Raw genomic sequence first — 25,583 nt, 5'->3', positions numbered from 1 at the left:
TTTTTAAGCAGACAATTTCCATACTTTATTCAATTGGAAACTAATAAACACTCGATAAGAAACTTGAAATTATTCATTTATTCAATAGATCCATACTCCAACATCTAGAGTACGGGAGTCAGATCCACATCCACAGAACAGCACATTCCTCTTGAATGATGACCAGTTGCAGCGCCCAAAACCTACATATTTGCATAATGATCCACTCATGTTAAGTTCTTATATTCTGGTAGTTGAGAGAACTGTGGGAAGTAGAAAACGATAAAGGCACTAAGAGAGAGAGAGAGAGAGAGAGAGAGAGAGAGAGAGAGAGAGAGAGAGAGAGAGAGAGAGAGAGCTGAATAATGGGGTTCATCCATTCACTTTTGACACATAAACAGCCAATAAATTAGGCCATCACTAAAAGCAACCATACACCTGCATCAATGAAATAATTAAGACGATGAGTTAGAAGAGGAAGAGAAGGAGAGCCAGACAAGAGCAATACATAAAGGGATTCTTTACATTCGTTCACATAACACATATAAACAAGGTACAACATTATCCCACTAAAAGAACACCTGCGTACATGAAATGATTAACAACAAAAAACCCAACAAGGTGTTAAGATAAATGTACTGTTTTTTTGTGAATTATTATTATTATATATATTTGTTGTATATATATATATATATATTTATATATATAATATCAATGTTTAACATATCATACTGTATCGCACGATACGGTATAATACATATCGTTATCTTTTGAAAATACAATACGATACACACTCGTACCCATATCGGGTGTATCGTACGATACATGTGTGCACATAAAAAGATCCAAAACCTACTTTTTAAGTTTTGAGTTTTAAAGGCCTCTTGAAGGCCAACTTCTCCATTTGTTTAGAGGTTGTTAGAAGGAAACCCACGCGCCCTAGGACTTGTGAGATGGATCTGGGAGCCAATTTGTGCACAAGGGAGAGCTTTTGTGATTTTCTCAAGAGAGCATTTTCACCATTTTCCATACAAATAAGTGAGTTAAGGTAAAAAATCTTATACTTTTCTTCTTATTGATTTTTTTTGGAGAAGATGGCAGTTGTCATGGCAATGGGTAATGAGTGAAAATAGATTAAAAATCAAGTGCAACTATTGCCAAATTTTTTTTCCGGGTGGTATCTCTCGTATGATGCATCATTTAGCCAGGACACATCATAATGTGCAAGCATGCACATCAAGAAAATTGCCGGATGCCGTGTAATGACAATGTAAGCAATTACTTGATGATCTGAGAGAAAAAAATATAGGAAAGAAAGATGAATGAGGCAAAAATGAGATATGCGGTGCCCTGAGAAGATGTGTGTTACGAAGATGAGCTCCTTACTTCTGATCCTACAACCCCTAGCATAGGATCAGAAGTAGGAAGTTCTACAACGAAGGAGAAAGGTGTGGATGGTTCCAATAATAGTGCCGCCGCGATGTGATGAACTTTATTCATCATCAGTGTGTCATGTTGATGGTGCTTTGGTGACACGCGCGTTGCTATGTGAAAATCTCATGCCGATGGCTATGGCATGCGGTAGTGACACGAGGCAACACATAAGCAACAAGCAAGCATTAATATACACTGCATATCTCAAGTGCATATGCTCAACTCCATGCTCCATGCCACGAGGGTCTCTCTGGCCACCAGCAGCCACGTGCCATGCTTCGGGAGTGTTATGCCACCGACGACCCATCTCAACTTCATGTTCACAAACGGAGGACTTAAATGCGAAATTCGTTAGACGCCGTCGAGTATTCTCCTGCATAATTACATAGGGAACACGCACATGAAGTTAGATCACGAAAAGGAACAACTTCATCTGGGGGTATCGTGTCAGTGCCCACACAAACCTACCCAAACTTTGAAGGCACATATCTCCATGCACATTGAGAATTTTTTAGCTAAGATCGAAATCCCGCCGACACATTCATATGTGAGAAAGACCGTGGTGCGGTCGTTTCGGCAAAATATGGGACTTTGTTCAAGAGTACCATTGGGGATAAAAAGTGTTGTGTTCCTAAATGTTATTCATGTTGCTCCTATTAGTGGCAGGTCAACACTTATATAGAGACCATTCCTCTTGACTTGCATTGGTACACCATCGTGCAGTCTTGGTTAGACAACCCCTATATATGATTTATAGCAGATCAGAGTGCACAAGAGTGGTCACGAGTATATAAATTCCCCAATTGGTTGGGGGTCAAAAGGCCTTCTCCATCCTGATGGGAGGTCTCATGTGGGACCCGCTATATGTCTTGCGAGGCCCACAAGTCCTGGAAATCAATAACCCCCCATTCAACGCGTCTTCAGAAGTCAATGCTCACTCTAATGTCCTTTGTGATGCTCATTCAGACACATAGCTGGCTCTGCGACCCTCGACTATTTGTGCGCTTGTCACAAAAAGGTGACACACTCATCCCTCATTGGCTTGGATGCTTATACGCCAAAGGCTTTGGCATCGCCCCGCTCGACTCAATTTATTCAAGATTTTCGTTGTACTAAGCGTGCATGAGATATGCATGACCTTGAATCCGCTTCCGCTAGGCTTATGCAACTCCTCACCTCTAAGACAATTTGGGTGTTGCATGATGCAAAGACTCCGCCAAGCTCCCTCTTCGCGTGAGAAAAGATGGGCAAAAAAATGCTCGTGACAATTGGTATCAGAGCTGCCCAAACTGTTATCAAAGCCTGCTAGCCAGTTTTGGTTATTGTGAGAGCCACCCAAACTGCTATCAGAGCACAAACCATCATGGTTCGCATTTCTTCTGCCGGTCGATTTGGTCTTTGCTGATATCATTAGTGCGAATACTTCAAGTTCTCTGTATTGTTCCTCACCAGTCAATTTGTGTCAGATTGATTGGGACACAATACACCACAAATGTGAGTTGTGGTGAAGTTTACTACTCAGAAGTTCATCATCTACGTCAAAGGTACTTACAACACTATAGGAGACACATTATTGCATGATCGAGTTCCAAGATCTAGAAGTGACTCTTACAGTTCCTCCACTCCCTATTGTCTCAAGGGAGTGATCCATGCCTGCCACATGCCCCTTCTTATACCGACGAATGTTGCTACCTAGTTCAACGAGATAGTTATGGGACACTTCATGGTGATGTTCGTTTCTGCAATTGCTCGCCATGGCACGGGACCAATGTTATTAAAAACGCGCCTCAAGGCGCAAAAAGCGTGCCTCGCCTCAAGGCGAGGGCCTTTGTGCCTTGAGGCACTGGTATAAAGCGTAAAGGCCTTGAGGCGTACGCCTCAGGGCGAAATGCGCCTCAATGTGAGGCGTATACGCCTCTTTTTATTGGTTAAATGGGGTCAAAGCCCCCATTTGACCAAAAATTAACTGTTATTAAATCAGGGCCCCGACCCTGCCCTAATTTCTCATTTTGTTTCAGTCTCTCTCTCGTCTCTCGCATGCAGTCCCTCACTCGTCTCTCGTAGTGCCTCACTCGCCTCTCTCTCACAGTCCCTCACTCGTCTCCCACTTCTCGTCTCTGTGTCTCCCACGGTGGAGCCCACGATCCCATTTTCGATACCGCTTATGACTTGATGATGCTCAAGGATTTAAACCCGGAAATTTTATAAAATTTTGCAAATTGGGCCTGGATCCAAATTACAGATCCAGGACCCATAAAGGGGTTTTTCGCATACATTTACCTCGTAAATTTGATATGTACGTATAAGTACAATAATTTTAATTAATTAAATAATTCGGAGAATAATCATTCAATAGGGGTGCGTAGATGGGTATGAGATCCATATACCGGATCCATATATATATATTTATATCTAAATATATATATATATGTGTGTATAATCATAAATAAATAATATTAATATTGGTAATACTATAGAAATATAATATACATATATATTAAGTGGACTCGAGGATCCACAGTTGGACCCACATGGATCCGACTTGCGGATCCATATTGATGGGGGTTAAAAAAATTTATGTATAATGTTAAATTCGGAATTTTATAAATAATTAATATTAATTATAAGAAAATTTTGGAACAAGGGGGTCGGACCCACAGTTGGATCCACCCGAATCCAGCTAAGGATCCGTTACTATTGACGAACCGGGTCCATTTTGATAATGGACCCAGCGTCGCGGGTACAGGCTGGGACCCGAACCCGACCCTCTTGATTTTAAAAGGGGGAAGGTAGGTTTTATTAAGGCAACCCGATAAGGGTTGCCCGATACCTTCAGCCAACGTTAGGGTTCTGGGAGAACCCTAACCCCGATCGCAGAAACAGCAGGGGGGTTACGCAGGGCGTAACCGACCCCGCGCCCCTCGGCAAAGGGAGAGGGCTTGGGGCCGATAAAGGGGGGAGTGGAGAGGGGGTCTTGCCCCTCTTCACTCAGCCTTTTCTCTCGGGCTCTCTCTCGTTTCCCCCGTCTCTCTCTCTCTGTCAGTGTGCATCGAAGAGGAGGAGGTCGCCAACGAGCAACCAACAGCCATCAACGACTGCAGCGAGCTCCCCGGTCACGGCAGCAGCAAGAAGCGACGCCAGTCGGTCCTGTTTCACGTCCCCAGCCTACAATCACCGGAAGGATCGCCGGATAAGGTACGGTGCTCCTTGGAATCGGGTGAGGAATCGAACATGGGTTCGATTCCACGTGGGGATTTGAGTGTAGGATTTGGGGTTATGTCAACCCAAAACCAAAACCCCCAAATCTATGATTTGGGGGTTTCGGATTTTTCCTGATGAGGGGTTCAAATACGTGTGTGTGTGTGTGGAGGGGTTACCGTCAGTAACAAAACAAAAATTTTGTTTTTGGGGGTTTTATCTTTGTTATTTCGGCTGAATGGTTGCTGGAAATCCACCGTGAGGGGAGGATTTGGGGTTTAGGTGCTTGGGGAGCCCCAAACCGTGAACCTTTGGTAGTAAGGTGGTTGTGCTTTTACATACATATCTATTTCAAGTATGCCTTGTGTGGTTCGAAATTTCTTTTGGGATTTTCGATTATAATGTAGGATCTGTTGGGATTTCTATGTAACTTTTATTTCCAGCCTGTTGTTATGCAAAAATCTATATCTCTTTAATGATTAATTCTCGATGTTTAGCATTTTTTTGTGAGTTTATTACTTTTCTGTATTTCAATATGCTGTATGTCATAGTGTGGGAAGGGCTAAAGATATTTATGCTTTTTTTTTTGGGTTTTTGTATCAGATCCTTTGTTTTTAGTATAAAACTTATCCTTCATTTTGTGCATACAGATTTGATGCATTCTTGTTTAACATATCAAATTTAAAAAGAAAATATTTGAATCTGTGTAATGTTTCAAAGATGATTGTTGTGATATTCTCTTTTGTTGGAATGATGTAAATGACTGTTGGATGTGGGAGATATTTTTCTGGAGGTTGATATTTTATGTAGGTAAGGGCGGGCTAAAAGATGAGATTAAATTTTAGAGTACAATGTAACATTGAGTCATAGACTTTGAAATTGGCAGCAGGTTTGTTGAAGCGTGTAATGTTGGAAGTCTTGATGGGTTAGGGGAACCCAGAACTCTTTTTAAGTGTTAATAGAAATAAGTCCGGTCCAGGTGTCGTGTGTGTGAATAAAGCAACAACTTGTTCTATATGTTGGCTATCTTGTGGAATCGTCAGTCGTATGGTGTAATAGGTATACTGATATATATACACGAGGATAAATGTAAATGATAACATATGAAGACTGAGATCTGGATTGACATCTTCAGGATTTGGAAACCAAATTTAGTTACTAGGAAACCTCTTTAACTTGGATGCAGCAAGGATGTTGGTTGCCGACTTATGCATTTACAATATCATTAATTAGGGTTATTATAAGATGAGAATTCATTGGTAAATTTGAAGTTAAATCATGCTACAATAAGCAATTGTATTTGATGTTTGGTCTTATTGGACATGCACAGGAATGTTCCAATTCTAGGTATGAGGTATTTATGTGGCTGGTCCTATTTGGGAACTAGCAATGCTGTAATATTCCTTAAGTCGAGGAAATGGATCGTACACTATAGAGGTAAGGCTACAACTACAAGGTTGCGACAGTGCTAGCAGCTGGGTTGTGATCAAAACATCTATTAACAGGATGTGTCTATGGCATATTTGTGGTGAGCCCAGAACTAAAGGACAATCACATGAATTAACCGCAACATTGAAGAGTGACTTTGGAGGGCTAGCATCCTTTTATCTGAAATTGGTAAGCACATTACTTATGTGATGCAAATTGGTACATCTAAATGGCAATGTCACTGTTGTGAAGAAGAATACCAATCAAATCCATAGTGTTGCTGTGTATATTTTTGTAAAGAAACTATAAGTCACTTTATGTACAGAAATTCTTTTATAAGTGTTCATTTGACTACAGTAGTCTTAATCAATGGCTTTATACTCAGTGTCAATATTAAAGAAAACTATTATGCTTGCATTGCATTTTTGGCTGCTTGCAGTACTGTTTCCAACCATGCATCTCTTTCATAACAAATTAAGTAGTTGTAAAATACTCTCTTGGAACTTACTTGGAAGCATACCTCTTAGCACACTAAAGTCAAAGTTTTCAGAAATACTAGCTAATCGTGTTAGACCTGGCTCCTTGCATACAAGTGAATGAAAATGCTAATATGCTTAGACTTGATTTGTTATGCTCGATTTGAATATCGTTGTCTAGTTGTTTTCATGGGCATGAGCAATCATGAAACTAATGCTTTATTGCTTGAATCTACATGCATGGGTGTTCACATGATATAATAAAATTAATCAAGGGATGACAACATATATTTTGGTATAAATATGTGAATCCTTGCACATGAATCTTTGAAACCATGCTTGTGAGTGTTGTTGTTTCATGTCCATGGTTATATTGGCATATATGGATGTGCATTGGGATACACTTGTCGTGGAGATTTTTGTTTTCATTTGACTGTTATGATTATGGTACTCATGAGTGTGAGCATGATTCAGTTATTAATAATTCTTCTTGAACCTGTACGCATGAATATTGTGTGAATTGGTACATGTACACTCACACACTTAAAGAAACCATGAATTTGGTTAAATATGTGATGTAGGTAACACACACATATTGAAAATGCACATGAATGAATTATGACATGCATATGTTTGGGTTTATATTTGCACGAATATATATGCTTTTGGCACTTTGGCTTAGTGTTATAAATAAAACACTACTTTTGTTTTGTGATGTGATGCATTGATGGCCTGGTTGGACCATCATCGGCCTGGAGAGCCGTGGGTTCGGTTTGCTTTCACATAAGTTTTAAATACATCACTTAAACCACATAAGATGGTTTGGCACATTACTGCACTGTTCTAATGGTTTATACGGGCTGAAGTCCCGAATGGGTCCCTGCAAGGGAGGATGCGGGGTTTTCACTTTACTTTTGTATATTGTGTTGCAAACTTAAAGAATGGAATTAAATGAAAATATAATGAATAAGAACAGTGTAATATACCTTCTGGCTATGTCACATGGGTGCGGGTGCGGGCGCGGGTGCGGGTGCGGGTGCGGGTGCGGGTGCGGGTGCGGGTGCGGGTGCGGGGATTCGGCACTTCCAAAAAACCCGGGTGCGGGGGTGCGGCAGGGGCAAAAATGTAATAAGTAATATATATATATATATATATATATATATATATATATATATATATATATAAAGGGGGTTGGGGAATAGGCGGGGTTTTTTTTTAAAAAGGGGGTTGGGGAATAGGCGGGTTTTTTTTTTTAAACTTTGCAGCTGTCAGGCAGCTGCCTGCTGACAGGCTCTGCTGACAGCAGCTGACAGACAGCTGCTGCAGCTGTGCTGACAGCACAGCTGACAACTGCTGTCAGCAGCTGTGCGTGAAAACTGAAAAACTTACTTTATGCTAGGCAGCTGACAGACTAGCATAAAGTTTTTTAAAAAAAAATTCGAAGCCCATTTGGGCAATTTTTTTTTTTTAAAAATGGACATTAATGATCCTGGGTGCGGTCAACGCACCCAGGATCGAGTTGACCGCACCCGGTGCGGCACCCGCTCCCGCGTCGAGTCGCGTCGACGCGGGTGCGGCACCCTCCTAGCCGAATCCCTGTGACATAGCCTTCTGGGATATCTCATCTGGAGTATGAGAATCTTAGTTATCCGGTCTTGGGGAGACTGTGAGAATACAAAAACTCCGTGTGCGTTGTTGCCCCTGAACCCGATATTGAGGTTCTTCTCCTGGCCACGGTTTTAGGGAGAATTCGCCACTTTACCCGGGAGTGGTGTGTTAGTCACAGCTGTGAGTTTATGGTATCAATGAAGTGGCACTTGTGGGCGTGGGGTGTCCCTTGTGTCCCCGACATTAGATGTGGAGGTCTAATGTTCCGATGGATGGTGTTGTTTCCTGATATCGGTCGAGGGCTAAGTTGGAACCCAGTAATAAAATACAAATTGTGTGTTAAGCTACCCTGGGAACCTACTTGACCTCGGGGTTTGTACCCGTTTGGTGTATCCGCGGGCCACGGTAATTAAAAAGAGGAACTTAAAGATGTGTGCATCTAATAGGGCATGCATATGGAAAGATGAAACTTAAATGAAAGATAACAAAAGAAATCATGCATTGCACATAATCATGCATTTTTCTGTTATGCATTAGATCATGCATGTTTGAATCATTCTTGATATCATGACATCATTTGGTGGTAGCATACGCTTTACTTCGTGAAATCATGCTGAAAGGTTGGTTATTTAGTTGTTGATATATGACACTGTTTACTGTTATTGATTGGTGAGTAAATGAAATCATTGGTAGTTATAGAAATTTAGATGTTGAAAATTTTATATCTGCACTCACTCAAATCACTGCATGAAATCTTATCCATGTTCTTTCTCTCATCTGGTTTCTTTAGAAGTAGCTGTGCTCAGAATTTCGGTTCTGACACCCTACTTTGTTGGTTTTTCACAGGAAATGGTGAACCGTGAAGTTGGACATGCATCTGGGGATGTATGAGTTATACTTGGACTTGTCAGCTTCAGTAGAGGATATTGTGGTTCTTTCTTTTGTCTTTCAGTTCCTTTAAATTCTGCAATTGTTACTTTACTTTCAGTTGAAGAAAACCTTGTCTTTGAAATTTTATTACTCATTAATAAAAGAGTTTTAGTTGGTTGATATGGATGATAATTGCAACTTCGTTTGTGGTGGATGGGCTATCCAATGGAAAGTGGAACTGTGAGGACCCCAGATCTCTGGGAAGGTTTCCGCAACTCTTTAGAAAAAAAAAAAAAATTTTTTTCCGCATTTTTAAAAGGGTCTGGATTGGGGTCGTTACATCAAGGATCACAAGAATCCGGCTGCCATGGATTTTTCGGCGAGGCGAAGCCGAGCAGCAGAGCTCCAGGAAGAAAATGGGCCAGATTCTAGGCCTTCAAAGAAGAAGAGGAAGAAGAAGATCAGGGCTCGTCGGTGTTCTCTTCCCACCAAACTCTTGAGGGCCACAGAGCCAGCCACAGGAAGACCAAAGAAGAGTTGCTCAATGCAGAAGCTGCGGAGAAGGAGGTCGTTGAACCTCTCTATGAGCTCCCCTTGCCGAAATTCGACACCGACGAGCTGCCGGCCCATCAGTGTAAGATCTGTCACAAGTCCTTGTCATCTAGACAGGAGCTCGGTGGGCACAAGCGGTGCCATTGGAACGAAGACAGGGCTGCCGTAACCATCATGTTGGTGTTAGAAAGTGACTTGGAATACCTTGGGTTCAATAATGAACCCATACTTATGCACGTAAAGTGCAAATATACCCATTAAACGAAAACAACACACGCACATAATGTGCCAATACATAAAACCCATAAAAAGGGAAAAATATGACTTAAAGTCATAAGTTACATATCATTGAAGAATAATGGAGAAAGGGTGAAAACCCCATTACAATGGAGCATAAGCTCCCTCAAGAATACAAAATACAAAGGGGAAATCCCCTATTTATAAGCATGAAAAGGGACCACCTTGGGGGCTCCCAAAGGGGACGTTGGAGAGCCCCCAACGGTCACATTTGTGACCGTTGGGGGGTCCCAACGTCACTTTTGAGAGGCCCCCAATGTGGTACGAAATCCAAAAATATAAAAAACAAAAAATAAAAATAAAAATAAAACAAAAATTACAATGCATATTTCAATTGGAATATGCGTAAAATGCTAATTTACAAGAATACCCTTGAGGGTATTTTAGGAAGATAAAATATATATATTTATATATATATAAATAGAGATATGTATACATATATATATATATATATATGTATACGTATCTTTATATATATATATATAAATATATATATGTACATTTAAGGATCAACATATTTTAACACCCCCCCTCAATCTTTGCGGGGAAACGAAAAGATTGAACAAAGGGCAAGACTCCAAGAGGCTCCGGCAAGGATGCAATGGAACTTGAAAAGGCCTTCCTCCTATTGTCTTCAAATTTCCCCAACTATCCAGGGTACTTCTCTTTGTCCTATCTCCAAGATCCTGTGAAATAACAACAAAGAAACAAGTAAAACAAATCTTTGTACTTTTATTCAAATGGAACATTTCTAACTAGCACAGGTTAGAAGAGATGCACATTATACAAAAATGACACCAAAGTTTCAAAATCATATATCATGTTTAAAACAAAATGAGCGGAAGCAAATTATGCAGAAATAAATTGCAAGAATGCATAATGCATTCATAAGGTCCAACGTTGGACAACTATAACCCCATAATGGGGAATAACAAAATGGTCCACTAAGGGACACCACAATAAGCCTACGAAGAGGCATGATATACATAAACATTATTGAATGAGGGCCCAAAAAGGCCATAAAGAGCATATGCATATACTTATCATGAAATGAATTAATACTCAAAGAACTCATTAATGAACATGCTTCAAACATGTAATGAAGTGCCAAACAAGAGAAACAAAGTCTCCAAGCATACTTTAGGCAAAATAAACCCAAGAGTTCACAAGGTTTTAAAATCATTTATGAAAGACATACATAATATTCATTTTGCATATAAGGGTGGCAAAAACCATAAGCACTTAATATATAGATTAAATGCTAAGAAATCAACTTGATATGCATATCAAAAATATGATTTGCTTGAAAAACACAAGTCATGAATGAAATTTTGCAAATTTCAATAATAGTTTATCCATTACAAACATCTTCCTCATTAGTCCTCCAAAACCCATAAATCAAGTGTATAAGCTACTAGATCAAGAATATAAAGCCATTAAAGGCCAAAGACACACACAAAGGTGTGTAAAAGAACCTCTTGTCTACATATAATAATACTTGAAATAAGTGCATCTACGACAAGAACAAGAGAATACATGCCAACATGGACTAAAAAGTATCTCTTGTCTACGTAAAAAATACACTTAAAACCAAGTATGTTCAGCTACTAGAACAAGAGTAATAAGCCAACCATGGGCTAAAACATAATACATCTCTTGTCTACATATGATAGCACTTGAAATGAGTGAAATAAGCCAACCATGGGCATACATCTTAAGCGACTAGAACAAGGACACAAACGCCAACATAGGCTAAAAATCACACACCATGGTGTGAATCAACGTGCCTTGTCTACATATAAAAACACTCAAGACAAGTGTGTTCAGCTACTAGACCAAGAGAGCAAAAGCCAACAAAGGGCTAAAAACACACGAAGGTGTAATAAAATTCTTGTCTACATATGATAACACTTAGATAATGGGCATAAAAGGAAAAGACTTTTGAGGCAATAAACTTGTAATGAAAATAAACCTCGAATGAAACAATATTCCTTTTAAAACATGAATACTCATAACAATAACATTTTGGAATAAATGCATGTAAAAGTATCTTCAACAAGATGATAAAATAATATTCTTTAGAACAAATGTGTGAACATACACACACCAAGAACACTTGTGAAAAAACACAAGAACACATGTGCACAATAAGCACAACATTCGGAATCACAAATGTGCAAATGCACTCATAAGATTCATAAATAAAAGGTTGGGCTATAATCCCAAAACACCTTGATTTTAAATATACCTTAAAGCATTTAAGGTTTCAAACACCATATGTCCATCACATTTACATAGAAGCATCCATAATATCAATGGCCACAAGAGAAAAAATGAGTGACACACTCATAATTAGAGATCAAATAACAACTCATTTTAGAGTCCCAAGGTGCCCATAACTCACCTCAACAACCATCTATAATATGGAAGGTGGACAATCTAAAATGATACAACACGAGGTGCCCATAACTCACCTCGACAAATATCTCTAATATGACAATAATAAGGCCAAAAAACTGATGCATTAAATAACATGTGATGGACAAATATAAATGCCACAAAAAGGGCAATAAACACATAAGGAATCATTTTCCAAAAAGTTTTTACAAAGAGGACCGATTAACAAATTGAATCAAAGGTCCAATATAATCCATCAAAAACAATTTTGCATAAACACAAATTATGCCTAATCTTTAAAAGAAGTCTTGTATCAAAAAGACCACAACTTAAAGAATTTATCAAGACAATCAAGCTTTTAATCAAAGAAATCATAAGAACCGTAATGGTTCACAAAAAAGGCTTTAACACAATACTCAAGGAAAAAGTACTTGAAAATTTATAGATTTGGGATTAAATCCCATACAACAAGTTTTAAATATTCTTTGATTGAGATGAGATATGCGGAAACGTACAAAGTGCTATAAGCACTTACAATGATTTAAAAAGGACTCAATATCTAAATTCATTATGTTTTTCACAATAAGAAATGTGCATAAAGGCTCCATAATGCAAAAATGTCTACGAAGAGACAATACACATGTAAGCACACAAGGCTTTATAAAAGATGTGCACGAAAGCATTCATACAATACTTGAACAAATACACACCAAGGTGTAAACAAACATGCACTAAGGCATGTATATCATAAAAAAGAGGGAATGCATACAAGCGCACATATTTTGAGAAGCAAATGTGCACAAAATACAAAAATACACAAAAGTGAGCAAGTATGCACTTTATAAAAAGAGCAATGCTTGAAATTCTCAAGTTTTAATTATGTAATTACATGCTTGACAAGTGCAATTGAGGACAACTAAAACTATATTATGGCCAATGTAGGCATTTTTTAAGATATTATTAAGAGATTTCGAAACCTTATGAAAAATACAAACCAACAAGTTTATAAGGATGAAAAATGAAATCATTTATACCAAAAAAAAGGATGCAATAGATGAACTATGCATTCTATGTGGGAAATTCCCTTTTTAAAAACAATCATTCCTAATGGTTTATCATAAATAATTTTTCAAAAAAGAAACATTGAAAAACTTTTTAGGAGTTCTTATAAGTTATCATTAACAAGAACTACTTTAGGATTCAACAAAGATTTTAGATGTGAGAGATTCTCATATAATGATTATATCAATTTTTTCAAAAAATGCACTAAAATCCATAATCAAGAGAGGAACTCAAATCAAATTAGGGTTCATATGAGAATTAAGAAATTTTAAGCAAAGATCATTATTTTAGCAAGAGATCATATATAATTTTAAAAGTTTAACTTATAGGTCAATCATGAAATACTTATTTAAGAACTATAAATCTCACATAATTGAAGGTAATTTTTAAAAACATAAATTACTATTATATGCTATGAGTAGTTCGATAAATAGACACGAATTTTATATTTGGACAACAAACGATTTCACCAAATTTAGAAGGAGATATTTTCAAAATATATGAGCACACGAAATGTGAAAAGAAATAATTCAACTATCATGACCATCAAAACGAACAAACTATATGCAAGAAACATACTTTCAAATGCATAATATTTTTTGAGAAAAGGGATTCATACCGAATAACTTCAAAAGCATAATACTTTAGGAAGAGCAATGAATACTTCACCATTTCTTGAGCGATACGCTTTCCGTTGCACCAAGAGACAACCCCATCGTAACCTTGCTTTGATACCATGTTAGAAAGTGACTTGGAATACCTTGGGTTCAATAATGAACCCATACTTATGCACGTAAAGTGCAAATATACCCATTAAACGGAAACAACACACGCACATAATGTGCCAATACATAAAACCCATAAAAAGGGAAAAATATGACTTAAAGTCATAAGTTACATATCATTGAAGAATAATGGAGAAGGGGTGAAAACCCCATTACAATGGAGCATAAGCTCCCTCAAGAATACAAAATACAAAGGGGAAATCCCCTATTTATAAGCATGAAAAGAGACCACCTTGAGGGCTCCCAAAGGGGACGTTGGAGAGCCCCCAACGGTCACAAATGTGACCGTTGGGGGGTCCCAACGTCACTTTTGGGAGGCCCCCAATGTGGTACGAAATCCAAAAATATAAAAAACAAAAAATAAAAATAAAAATAAAACAAAAATTACAATGCATATTCCAATTGGAATATGCGTAAAATGCTAATTTACAAGAATACCCTTGAGGGTATTTTAGGAAGATAAAATATATATATTTATATATATATAAATAGAGATATGTATAGATATATATATATATATATATATATATGTATACGTATCTTTATATATATATATAAATATATATATGTACATTTAAGGATCAACATATTTTAACAGTTGGAGGCTGCCCACTGCTCGTCCATGGCAACCATCAGTACTGAACAAAAGAGAATTCCGATCTTGCCGGGTTTCGACCTTAATGAGGTGGCGCCACTGGAAGAAGCTGGTCTTGATGCTCTATACAGTATGATCGATGTGGTTCCTGCAGCTGCAAAGCTGCGACTGACAATGCCGTGTTTCTAATTCATGATCCATCTGCTTGAGTTTTTACAGTGTTTCTGGTGCACAAATCTACTGAATATGAATCGGTCCAGACCTGGGGAGCTCGGATTTTGGTGTCTGGTTTCTTTCTTCTAACAAAGTAAAGCAATTTTGGGGTGCCTGGAGATGGCTTGAGCTTGAAGCACGAGAAAACAGAGGAAATGTTGGTGTTTCCCTCACTATTTTTTTTCCTTATTTTTTCTTTTCTTTTACTGTTTAGTTCTTTTCATTTTCTCTGCTGCAGCAAAGCACAGGTATGAAGGATAACAATTTGTTTTCTGATCCTGAAAGTCACTGTAAACACCTTTTTTTTTTGTACAGTTGTTAATTCTTATTCCCAGGACTGGCAAGCTTTATTGGTAAATACTGCTAAGTCTTCGGTATTGAATTTCATGGGCCTACCAATGTTAGTTTTCGGGTTTTTACTTTTCTTTTGAAGTGCTACTTTTCCTTGTTGACTGATGCACTTATTTGTCATGTTCTGCATTGCAGTTATAAGTCTATCCCTTCTCGGCCTCCTCCTTCTCGCCGGAAGCAGCCGCGACGCCGGCAGCCCTTGCCAGACCCCAGGTAACCCCGACCCCCTTCATTCTTTTTTCTTCGTGTCTGCCTCCCTCTCTTCAATCTCTCCATACGGCAGGTATCAAGGATTAAAGTTGTTTCTGACTGTTACCTTATATGCAATCAAGTTTCTAGGGAATCATTTTTTTTTGTCATTTTTGTGCATGTCCGCTTACCGTTCTGTATTGATGATTTTTTTTATGCTGCTGCTGCTATCTATCTAGAAGAGCAGATGGGCGTTAGATGCAATCTGAATACTTGGCTGTGGTTGACATTGCTTTGTTATGCTTTGATTGTAGACACTCTTATTTTTTGGCTGTTTGTTTTTAAGTGCAACTATGCTATTTTTGTTGATACATTCTTTTGATCTCATATATTTGGTTACTTATAATGGATGTGACTTGGAGCAGAAAATGCATCAAATTTTGTGTAGTGTGTAGCTTTTACTCAATAAAGAAGCTTAAAGATGTGCAGGGGGCTGGCTTTATGCCACTGACTTGCACCATTTCAAATATAGCGTGACTAAACTGTTTAATATTCTCATTTTACAATAGTTTCCTGATATTCCTTTCTGTGCAGATGATGGTGGTGGCATGGATCTGGATAAAATGAGGCAATGCATGCCACTTGGATATTCAGTAAAGAGCAGGTTAGCAAATACAATTGGGCAATGTGAGCTATTATTTTTTCTGTATTACTCATACTATGCATACTGTTAAAAGAGGAATGTTCTTAGACAACATTTCTGGATATAGAGAGATACTTACATTTTTTAATATGCATTTTGTTGTTAATGTTAATTTTTTATTGAATAAATGCTCATATTTTATTTCTTAGATACTTACATAGATCAAGTTGTTGCATTAATGTTACTTTTACATGTTAATCTCATATTTTTTCCGTATTTATTTGAGATTTTTTATTTCTTGTTGGTTGTTGCTTCATCAATAAAGCATTTCTTATTTATTTATAATTTTAGATAATTTTTATAAATTTTTTAAGTTAATTTTTTTTTTGAGGCTTACGCTTTGCACCTCGAGGCTTACGCCTCGCCTCAGATTTTGGTGGAGCGCCTCGCTACGCCTCAACGCTTTTCACAACACAGCACAGGACATTCGCTTATCAATTGGGTACCTTGGTGTGGTGACCCTTCCCTCTTTAAGCGCATTAATGGGATGCATTCTGCTTCAACTCGATGTTCTCTTGGGAAAGTCTCGCAATGGAGTTCGCTCATGCGACGATACGGTAAGGAGACTACATAGCACAATCAGCTGATTCTAAGCACATTCTCAGTGGGGGAACTCATCAGCATGCCTCTCTTCTCCCCCAACACTTGGTCCATCGATTCGACACCAGGACTTGGTGTCGTGCCCGTGTTGATTGTTGGGTTTACGCAAACTTTCTATCATCAACATCATTCGTTGGTTCATCTTCACTCGATCGCTTTCTTCACCTACCTGTGCTAGGTCACAAGTGGCATCACTGAGATTGTAAGCTATTGATGTTTCTTCCTTGCAGCGAGACTTGGTGTCACACTCCAATGTCTATCTCGAAGATATTCACCTTATCGTGAAGGCCACCCCTTCACTCGGATGATGCAAGGATCCCGACACTCCATCACTCCTCTTGTGTGTACGAATCAAACACTCTGTCTCACACCCTTCGAAGGCCGCCCCTTCATTTTTTTATAATCTATTTATACCTAGCAATGCCATGATGTTTTGTGCAAATTCATGTTAGAATCTCATCATGGTTATTCCCTTGAGAACTCTCCCTTCTCATCCAAAACTTCATATGAACCTTGATGACTTGGTTCCTGATTTAGCTCCTATTTCTCAAGTTCTCTCTATGTCTCCCTAAGGGCGTGTTTGCAATCAAAGTAAAGAATATCAATGTGAAAAAAAATTGGATCCCTCCCCTCTCCTTCCGGATTCTTCTTCCTAGTTTTAGGGATAAATGCTCTCCATAACTACCAAAAACTGGGGGCCTGTTTTCATGTGTTTGAAATGCACTGCAGGGCCCACTCAAAACTGTACAAAAATTTCACCACCAACTTTTTTTAATTGGTTCAAACACCCTAATTGTGCACTCTTTTTCTAGTTCTTTGCACTACTATTCAAAGTGGTTTCTACTATATCTTTCCATTGCCTCGCTCTGCCAATTTTGTGACCACATCACAGTATCTTTTTCCTGATCTTGTTGGTTGACAGATTTATGTTCCTTACAGCATATTCAGCACATAGATCCATCTTTACCAATTGTTAGGCCACCAAATCCTTAATTAAAGTTGCCAATTAATTCAGAATGTTGTCATTGGATCTCTTCTTTTAGGAAGCTAAATACCAAAAGTTATAAGCCTTCAGACATGCTACCAAGGAAAACCACTTGATTTGGAAGCTGCTGGAGCTGTTCTTCCAAGAACTATGTTGCCTAGGAAATAACCTCAAATATATTTTCCCTCATCCTCACTTTTATGCTCCATATTAACTTGAATTGATCCTCTCAAGTTGTTTCTGTTGGGTATCCTCCTAAATCTTAGAAGGGTTACCATAAAAAACTTTAAACACATAAGTATGTTTCTTTTGTGCATTTACCATGTTTTAGTTTAATGTTTCATTTTGGTAATCATATGTTTAAAATGCCTTTCTTTGTTCCCTTTTTCGATGTTGCTGAAGAGAAGACACTTGCAAAATCACCTACACATATGTATGGAGAACAAGACAAGAATAAAGGAGTTCATATTTATGAAAAGCAAAAACATGAGGATGACATTTGTTAAGAGAGACACAAAGGGGGAAATATGGAGAGGCTTTAAAGATGAGACAATCATGAATTAGAACCACATGATGACTTTGAAGGGAAAAAGATATGAAAGTGTATATATAGTGTAAATATTTTCTTTTTCTTTCTTATTTGCATTATTTTTAACTAGGGCTAATAGCCGTTAGGACTAGTCTAACAGCTAGTAATTCTAGTCATTATACTTGAGTAACAGCTAGTTGGGGCTTCTCTATGTGTATATAATGGGGACTCTCACCCCTTGTGTAATATGCATTTTGTGCATTTGCTTCCATTAACAAAATTTGCTTCCATTAATAAAATAGTAAAATACTATTTTTTAAGTGTTGTGAGTGCTCTTTAGTGATTTCTCTTTGGTGCCCTTAGTGGCCTATGTGTGTAACCCTTAGTGCTTTATGTGAATGCTCTTGGGCCTTGTGGTTGTACTCTTGAGCCTTGTGGGTTCACACATAGGTATCAGAGCCATAGGCTCTTGATCCTTGAACTTGTGATTCAAGTGATCATGCCCTACTTCACAGAGACTCCTGATTCAAGTTCATTCATTCATTCCACCTTTAAAATTATTCTTCTCTCTCTATCTTTTCTCTTTGCTCTCATTTATGGAGGGCAAGGAGATCATCACCATCATGCCTATCAAGCAAAATGACTCAAGCTATGTAATGTGGTCTTCCATTATAAAACATCACATGTGGAAAAAGCCTATGAACCTAAATTAGTTTTCAATAAGGTTGAAAATAGAAAAGATGTTGAATGCTAAGGAGACAAGAAGACCAAGGCAGTAGCCAAATAAAAAGAGTGGAAGATGGGACATTCAAGAATCATGTCATCGTCTGTTAATAGCACAACAACAACAACAACAACTACGCCTTCATCCCAAAACAATTGGGGTCAGCGATATGAACCAAAAAAGAAAATCATTCTGGGTCTTCCACATGAATCCTTCTCCTCCAATCATTTCTATCCAATGCCATGTCCTTGGTGAGGTTCAAAGCATTCATATCCTTTCCTATCATCTCCATCCAAGTCTTCTTAGGCCTACCCCAACCTCTTTTAACTAATATATTTTTTCATTTCTCCATCCTTCTAACTGGAGCATCATTAGGCCTTCGCCGAATATGTCCAAACCACCGTAAATGATTCTCTCTCATCTTATTTTCAATGGATGCAACACCTAACTTCCTACGTATCTCCTCGTTTCGAATCTTATCTTTTATTGTATTTTCACACATCCATCTAAGCATATGCATCTCAGCTACACTCATTTTTTGAATATGATGTCTTTTGGCAGCCCAACATTCCGTACCATATAGTAAAGCGGGCCTAATTATCGTCCTATAAAACTTTCCCTTCAACCGCAATGGCATTCTACGATCGCACAACACTCCAGTTGCACTTTTCCATTTCATCCACCCAACCTTTATCCTATGATTTACATCTCCATACTTTTGAATGATAGATCCCAAATATTTGAAACAGTCATCCACCGGTATTTCTTGCTCACCAAGCTTCACTACACTCCCATCACTACTTCGTTGCTTACTAAACCGACATTCCATATATTCTGTCTTACTCTTACTCAACTTAAAACCTCCTGCTTCCAATGTCTGTCTCCATAATTCTAACTTAGCATTAACCCCAGCTCTAGACTCATCAATCAAAACAATATCATCAGCAAACAAGATAAACCATGACACATTTTCTTGAATTGATCTCGTAAGCTCATCCATCACTATAGCAAATAGGAAAGGGCTTCATGCAGATCCTTGATGTAACCCAACCGTTATAGGAAAATTGGTTGTCACCCCTCCACAAGTGCGAACATTGGTTACTACTCCTTTGTACATATCTTTAATTATATTAATGTACTTGAGAGAAACACCTTTCTTCATCATTGTCCACCAGAGAACATCCCTAGGTACTCTATCGTATGCCTTCTCCAAATCAATAAAAACCATATGCAAATCCTTGTTCCTCTCTCTATATCTCTCAATAAGTTGTCTAAGAAGATGTATAACTTCCATAGTTGATCTTCCAGGCATAAAACCAAATTGATTCTCTGATATCATGACAACCTTCCTTAACCTATACTCAATCACCCTCTCCCAAAGTTTCATAGTATGACTCATGAGTTTTATACCATGATAGTTTGTGCAATCTTGTATATCACCCTTATTCTTATATAGCGGCACCAAAGTACTCTTCCTCCACTCATTAGGCATCTTATTTGTCCGCCAAATCTTGTTAAAAAGATTTGTCAACCATTCTAAACCTTTCTCACCCAAGCATTTCCAAGCCTCGATAGGTATACCATCTGAGCCAATTGCCCTTCTTGATTTCATTTTCTTCAAAGCCTCTGCAATTTCTTTCTTTTAAATCTTGCGCATGAAGTCACGATTCATCTCATGAAAAGGAATGGAGAAGTCTCCAAGATCCTGAGCATGACTTCCATTAAATATCTTATCAAAATAATCTTTCTATCTCTCCTTAATCTCCTCATCTTTGACTAAAACCCTTTGTGTTTCATCTTTGATACATCTAACCATACCCAGATCCCTCGATTTCCTATCTGTCATCTTTGCAAGACTATAAATATCCTTCTCGCCCTCTTTGGTATCCAACTTGTCATAAACCTCCTTATATACCTTATCCCTCGCGTTTCAAACTACTTTTTTAGCTTCTTTCTTTGCTATCATATACTTCTCCAAATTTTCATTATCACAACCCTTAGATTTCTATAACACTCTCTTTTAACCTTAATAGCTAATTTGACATCCTCGTTCCACCATGATGTATCCTTACCTAGCGGTGCACCACCTTTAGACTCACCCAATACCTTTTTAGCCACCTTTCTCATGCCACCCACTATCTTATTCCACATTGATTCTGAATCCTCCTCGAGACACCAATCAACTTCCTTAACTACCTGCTCTACAAACATTCCTTGTTTAGCTCCTTTCAGTGCCCACCAATTAATAGCATACACATGAAAATTTGCTCTGCCTTAAAAAAAATTTGAATATGCCAATGATGCATAGAACTATCTTAGAGATATGTGTAATCTTCAAGACAAGATTAGAACTACAAGACAAGGAGATATGAGCATTCGGTAATACTACAATGCTCTATCACAATTATTGGATGAACTTGCAAAGATTGAACCAAAGTGGCATTGACCTTTGGACATTGAGCTTTGACAAAAATAAAGGGGATTTGGTGTTGGCTGTGTCTAAGTCGAGGTTCAATACTCATACTTACAAACCACCCACTTTGGGAGAAAAAACAATAACTATTATTGCAATGAACTGGGACACTAAGCCTTTATGCCCTAAACTAGAGAAGAGGGAGGAAAGAAAGGTAGCTTCGTTTGGACCACCTCAAGAGATCAAAGAGATGGACAATAATGGAGATACAACAATCGGGAGTATGTCTCTCTTAATTGGTGGAAGTGAATCAACCCTTTTTAAAGGAGAATCATCATCAACAAGAGTCATGGTCACTTCCTTCAGTGATCCCGGCATGTGTGCTTAGCTTCTTGACTTCAGTGCATCTTCTCACATGACCCCAAGTCAAGATATTTTATCCAGTGACACCTGCATAACAGATACAAGACCTATCTACTTACAAAATTTCATCCTATTTAGACATTAGCTTTAGTGTCCAGTGCATTCTCCATGTGAACCATATGAAAGGATTCATGCGCACCACATGATATTGTTGGTCATAGGAAACAATCGTTGAAATATAAAATTGGGTGTAAACCATTTACTAAAAGAAAGACATGCTAACAAAAACTTGATGCGTGACTCCATCTTATGTCATTGTAGATCCTCCACATAGTTTTGTCTTAACACCGTGTAACACATGTCAGCTTCGACACACATCAGTTGCCTCTAGACCTTTTTCTGGAGTTGGTGAATTAGTTTGTCTTACCAGGAATTTAGTTTTCTGAGCTCGGAGAGGCCTAGCAATCAGAGGCGCTGCATGCTCTTGCCTTGAACATACTGTAACTTCTGCACAACCCATCTTCCACGGTCACCATGCACTCACGCTTCTCAAGCTTCCATCTCTTAGCCATAATTTTTCAAATGACAATGACATGTTTAAGGTCAATTGTGAAATTATTAATATAATAATGTTAGTTTAACCTTCTATTTGTGGATCACTTTCTATCATAATCATTGATGAAAATCTAGTGAATTGTCCTAGGACAATCATATTGCCAGATATCAATCTAATGCATAAAAAAAAAGCTACTTAAGCCTCAAATGCTAACCAATAATCTCATGAAGAGTAGTCGATGAGACAAAACATTGTCTTCTCATAATGTCATTATAATAAGTGTCATGGATGTCTTGAATTTTGGACCGACCTCGATCCAGGACTCGATTTGGAAATATTTTGGTGATTGTACAATGGGGATTTCCAATGAGCGTTTGTGGTGGTGTGGAGGGACCAGGCTGTTAGGCTTGAGACCAAAGGACACCACAAACCCCTTCCAATGAGCGTTTGTGCTTGGTTTGGTTAGGATTTCCAATGAGCGTTAGTGCTTGGTTTGGTTGTGGTTTGCATAACAAAAAGGAATTTACAAGTAGCATAAAATTTTTAGAGATAAAACTATCATAGAAGAAAATTCGGCAAGGTAAGGAATTATAAACTGAAGTGGGAATAGTGAAACAACAACACTGGGGGCAGATACAGTCTTGCGTACCTAGAGGAGGGAATGCCATTGTTCCTACTAGTGTTGTTGGTGACCGCTGGCAGTGGGAACTCGGCCATGATCATCGGGCCCATGGTAGTAGTTGTGATACTCGGAGTACCAGTATTCGCGGGAAGTTTCCGCAGAACTCTCTCCAATTTGGTCTTGTGGACCGAATATGTATTCCACCGCGCTCATCCACTCGCTCGTACATCCTTGTTCGGTATCTTGTCGACCTTGGTAATCTTGGTCGTAGTAGTTGCGGTAGGGGGAGTTCTCTTGAGACGGGTGAAACCAGTCGGCGAAGGGATCAGGAAAGCTCATTGGATGGGCATCCAGGTAAGCAAGAACGTCGCCCTCTTGTTTACCACGTCCGTCTGATCTGCTCTCAGGATGAGAACCATGATCTAGTTGGGACTTCGGCCAATCCCACCCATATCTCCAGTCGTCGGTATAACGGCATCCATAACCATAGGGATAAGGAGGTTCGTCGTTCAAAGGTCCGCTACCTGGAGGATGGCGATGGCGATGATGGTCACCGTTCTCTTTTCGGGGGCTTGCTTCGTGATCCATCCCCAGCTCTCGTTGGTAAGGCAGGGTCCCGGAAGGACCACCGCCGCCGTCGGTAAAACCTTCGTGGTACGACGGATTAAGCGGCGACCCATGAGAGTAACATGTTTCTTCGGAAGGGGGGAGCGCCTCTCCGTAAGCGAGAGCCTGGTCGTAGCCCCCGCCATAAGGGGTAGGATCGTATTCCGGGAACACATCATCCCCACCGTTTCCGCCGTAAACCATCAGGATTGGGATATAGGAGTAGGATAGAAGAGAAGAGACTTCCAGTGAGCCGCTTGCTTGCAATTGGCGTCCTTCGATCATCACATGGCTTCCTTGAACGCCCCCAACAAACTTGAATAAGACTTGCCACCAAACCCTCCATCTCCCCGTCCATGCCCTTGTGGCTATGGGTAAACCATCGCAATCTCCGTATTTGGTATGTAGCAGTAGGGAGGGTCGGCCTAATCCTGTGCTATCGTTACCCACTTTCCTTCTTACGCGCGGGTAGCCCAGCCGCAGTGACACTGACAGCAAGAGGGTAAACTGGTGTGGGGGTTAATTACCTGCCCTCACAGTTCACACCATCTGATTCGTCCACCAGCCCGTGCCGAGGAGTTGGGATCGCCGAAATTTCTTGTTTATCTAAGGAAAAAAAATGTTTTGTTTAGTCAGCCGCTTGATTTCGACGGGTATCTCTGCCATCGATGGCATTATAGTAGATATCTCTCGTCTTCTCAAACTCGCATCTTGGCGGAAAGAGGTGTTAGGAGTTTTTTTTTTCTCATTTATAACTCGAAGAAACCGCACCCGGCACCAAGACCTGGTCTTACTTGCTCAGCCTGCCATACCTACGGTAATCATGGAAGACGGCGTAAAACTCCGAAGCTAGAGAACCTAAGCGCACTCATAGAAATTGAACCTTGACGGGCCCGTCTAGCAGCCAAGGCCCCCACCCCACTCCGGCAGCCCCCTTCGGGTGAAGTGTTGGGAGTTGGACAATAGAAAAAGCCAAGAGGGGTAAAACCTAAAGTATGATTAACAAAAATATCACATATACTTTACTGGGATTTACTTGGGCAGAACAGAACTTGATAAAAACAAAAAAAACTTGCGGGTGAAGAAATTGTCGGCACATATAAATTGGAAAAAAAGGAAGAAGAACGTAGAGATACAATGACAAAAGGGTTAACTTCACGATAAAATCGTGATATCTTAAAATAGAAAGTATTCTGAAAATATTGCGATTTGTCCGGGATTTTATCGGTACATGTTGACATAAAGCGGGCTGTATTTTCAGAATAGCGGTAGACCGTGGGGGCAAAGCCCAACATACCCAGCCTCGACCGCTCTGCCGGTGATCCTTGGTGCAGCAGAGAGCGGGGTGGGGTGGGGTGGGGTAGAGGGTGGGGACGGCAAGCACGGTCATTCCCGTGTACTTATTTTGCGTCGACTCTGCTCTGTGCTCCGGAGCCCGCGCTCTGCCACCGATGGATCGATCGCGTGGCTGTTACTCATGATCAGTCAATTGATTTGTCTGATAGGATCAATCTCCTCATCTGCAAGAGCAAAGCTCTAAGCATCTGTTCAAGCTGGAATCTCGACAAGATTCGCAGTCGCTCAAGGCGCCCGTGAACGGACAGATCCGGTACCGATCCCCTTCCTCCCTGGAACTCGAAGGCCAGATTCAATCGATCCCCAGCAGCAGCTGCAACAACAACAACAACGGCGGCCTGGAGGATAAAATGAAGAGGACTAGGCAGGATTATCTCACGGAGAAGATGTACAGATTCAGAGGTGTCATTCTCGTCATCTCCGTTCCTGTCATTCTTGTCTCACTCGTGCTCCTCTTCATGCCTCGCATTCCCACTGCGATCGATTTGGTGGACGTTGAAGCCGATATCCCTTCTAGGATCGTGAGGGACGCCAGGAAAATGCAACCATCGTCGAAATGGGGCGGAGGAGGATCTAAGAGATATGCCGTCATCTTCGATGCCGGAAGTTCTGGCAGCAGGGTGCACGTCTATTGCTTCGACGAAAATCTAGATCTCATTCCCATTGGCGAAGATCTCGAGCTCTTTGTTCAG

General features: G+C 39.5%; 2 protein-coding genes across 3 annotated transcripts in view; one reads left to right on the top strand and one right to left on the bottom strand.

The window, feature by feature from the left end:
• LOC149826959 (uncharacterized) lies at positions 1 to 24,884 on the bottom strand. 2 transcript variants are annotated; one of them, XM_090019070.1, is made up of 2 exons: positions 22,957 to 24,884; positions 1 to 417 (listed from the first exon to the last, which is right to left on the bottom strand). In XM_090019070.1, the coding sequence occupies exon 1, from the start codon at positions 23,818 to 23,820 to the stop codon at positions 22,984 to 22,986; it is 837 nt and encodes a 278-aa protein (XP_089875196.1). In that variant the 5' UTR covers positions 23,821 to 24,884; the 3' UTR covers positions 1 to 417; positions 22,957 to 22,983. The 2 variants fall into 2 exon arrangements, with proteins under 2 accessions (XP_089875196.1, XP_089875197.1); XM_090019071.1 differs by having other exon boundaries at positions 1 to 182; positions 22,957 to 23,885.
• The window catches only part of LOC149826958 (putative apyrase 1), a 50,511-nt gene continuing 49,727 nt past the window's right edge, over positions 24,800 to 25,583 (top strand). The window contains exon 1 of the mRNA XM_090019069.1: positions 24,800 to 25,583. Coding sequence (XP_089875195.1) covers positions 25,242 to 25,583 — 342 coding nt within the window. The 5' untranslated portion in view covers positions 24,800 to 25,241.

This window comes from Nuphar pumila, chromosome 10 (assembly GCF_984573655.1).
Source record: "Nuphar pumila chromosome 10, dmNupPumi1.hap1.1, whole genome shotgun sequence".
Lineage (NCBI taxonomy): Eukaryota > Viridiplantae > Streptophyta > Magnoliopsida > Nymphaeales > Nymphaeaceae > Nuphar > Nuphar pumila.
The sequence above is the reverse complement of the archived record's forward strand: the minus strand, read 5'-3'. Positions and strand labels throughout refer to the sequence as shown.

Coding starts and splice junctions, on each gene's coding strand:
- LOC149826959 (XM_090019070.1), bottom strand. CDS start 23,820: ATGATCGAAGGACGCCAATTGCAAGCAAGCGGCTCACTGGAAGTCTCT.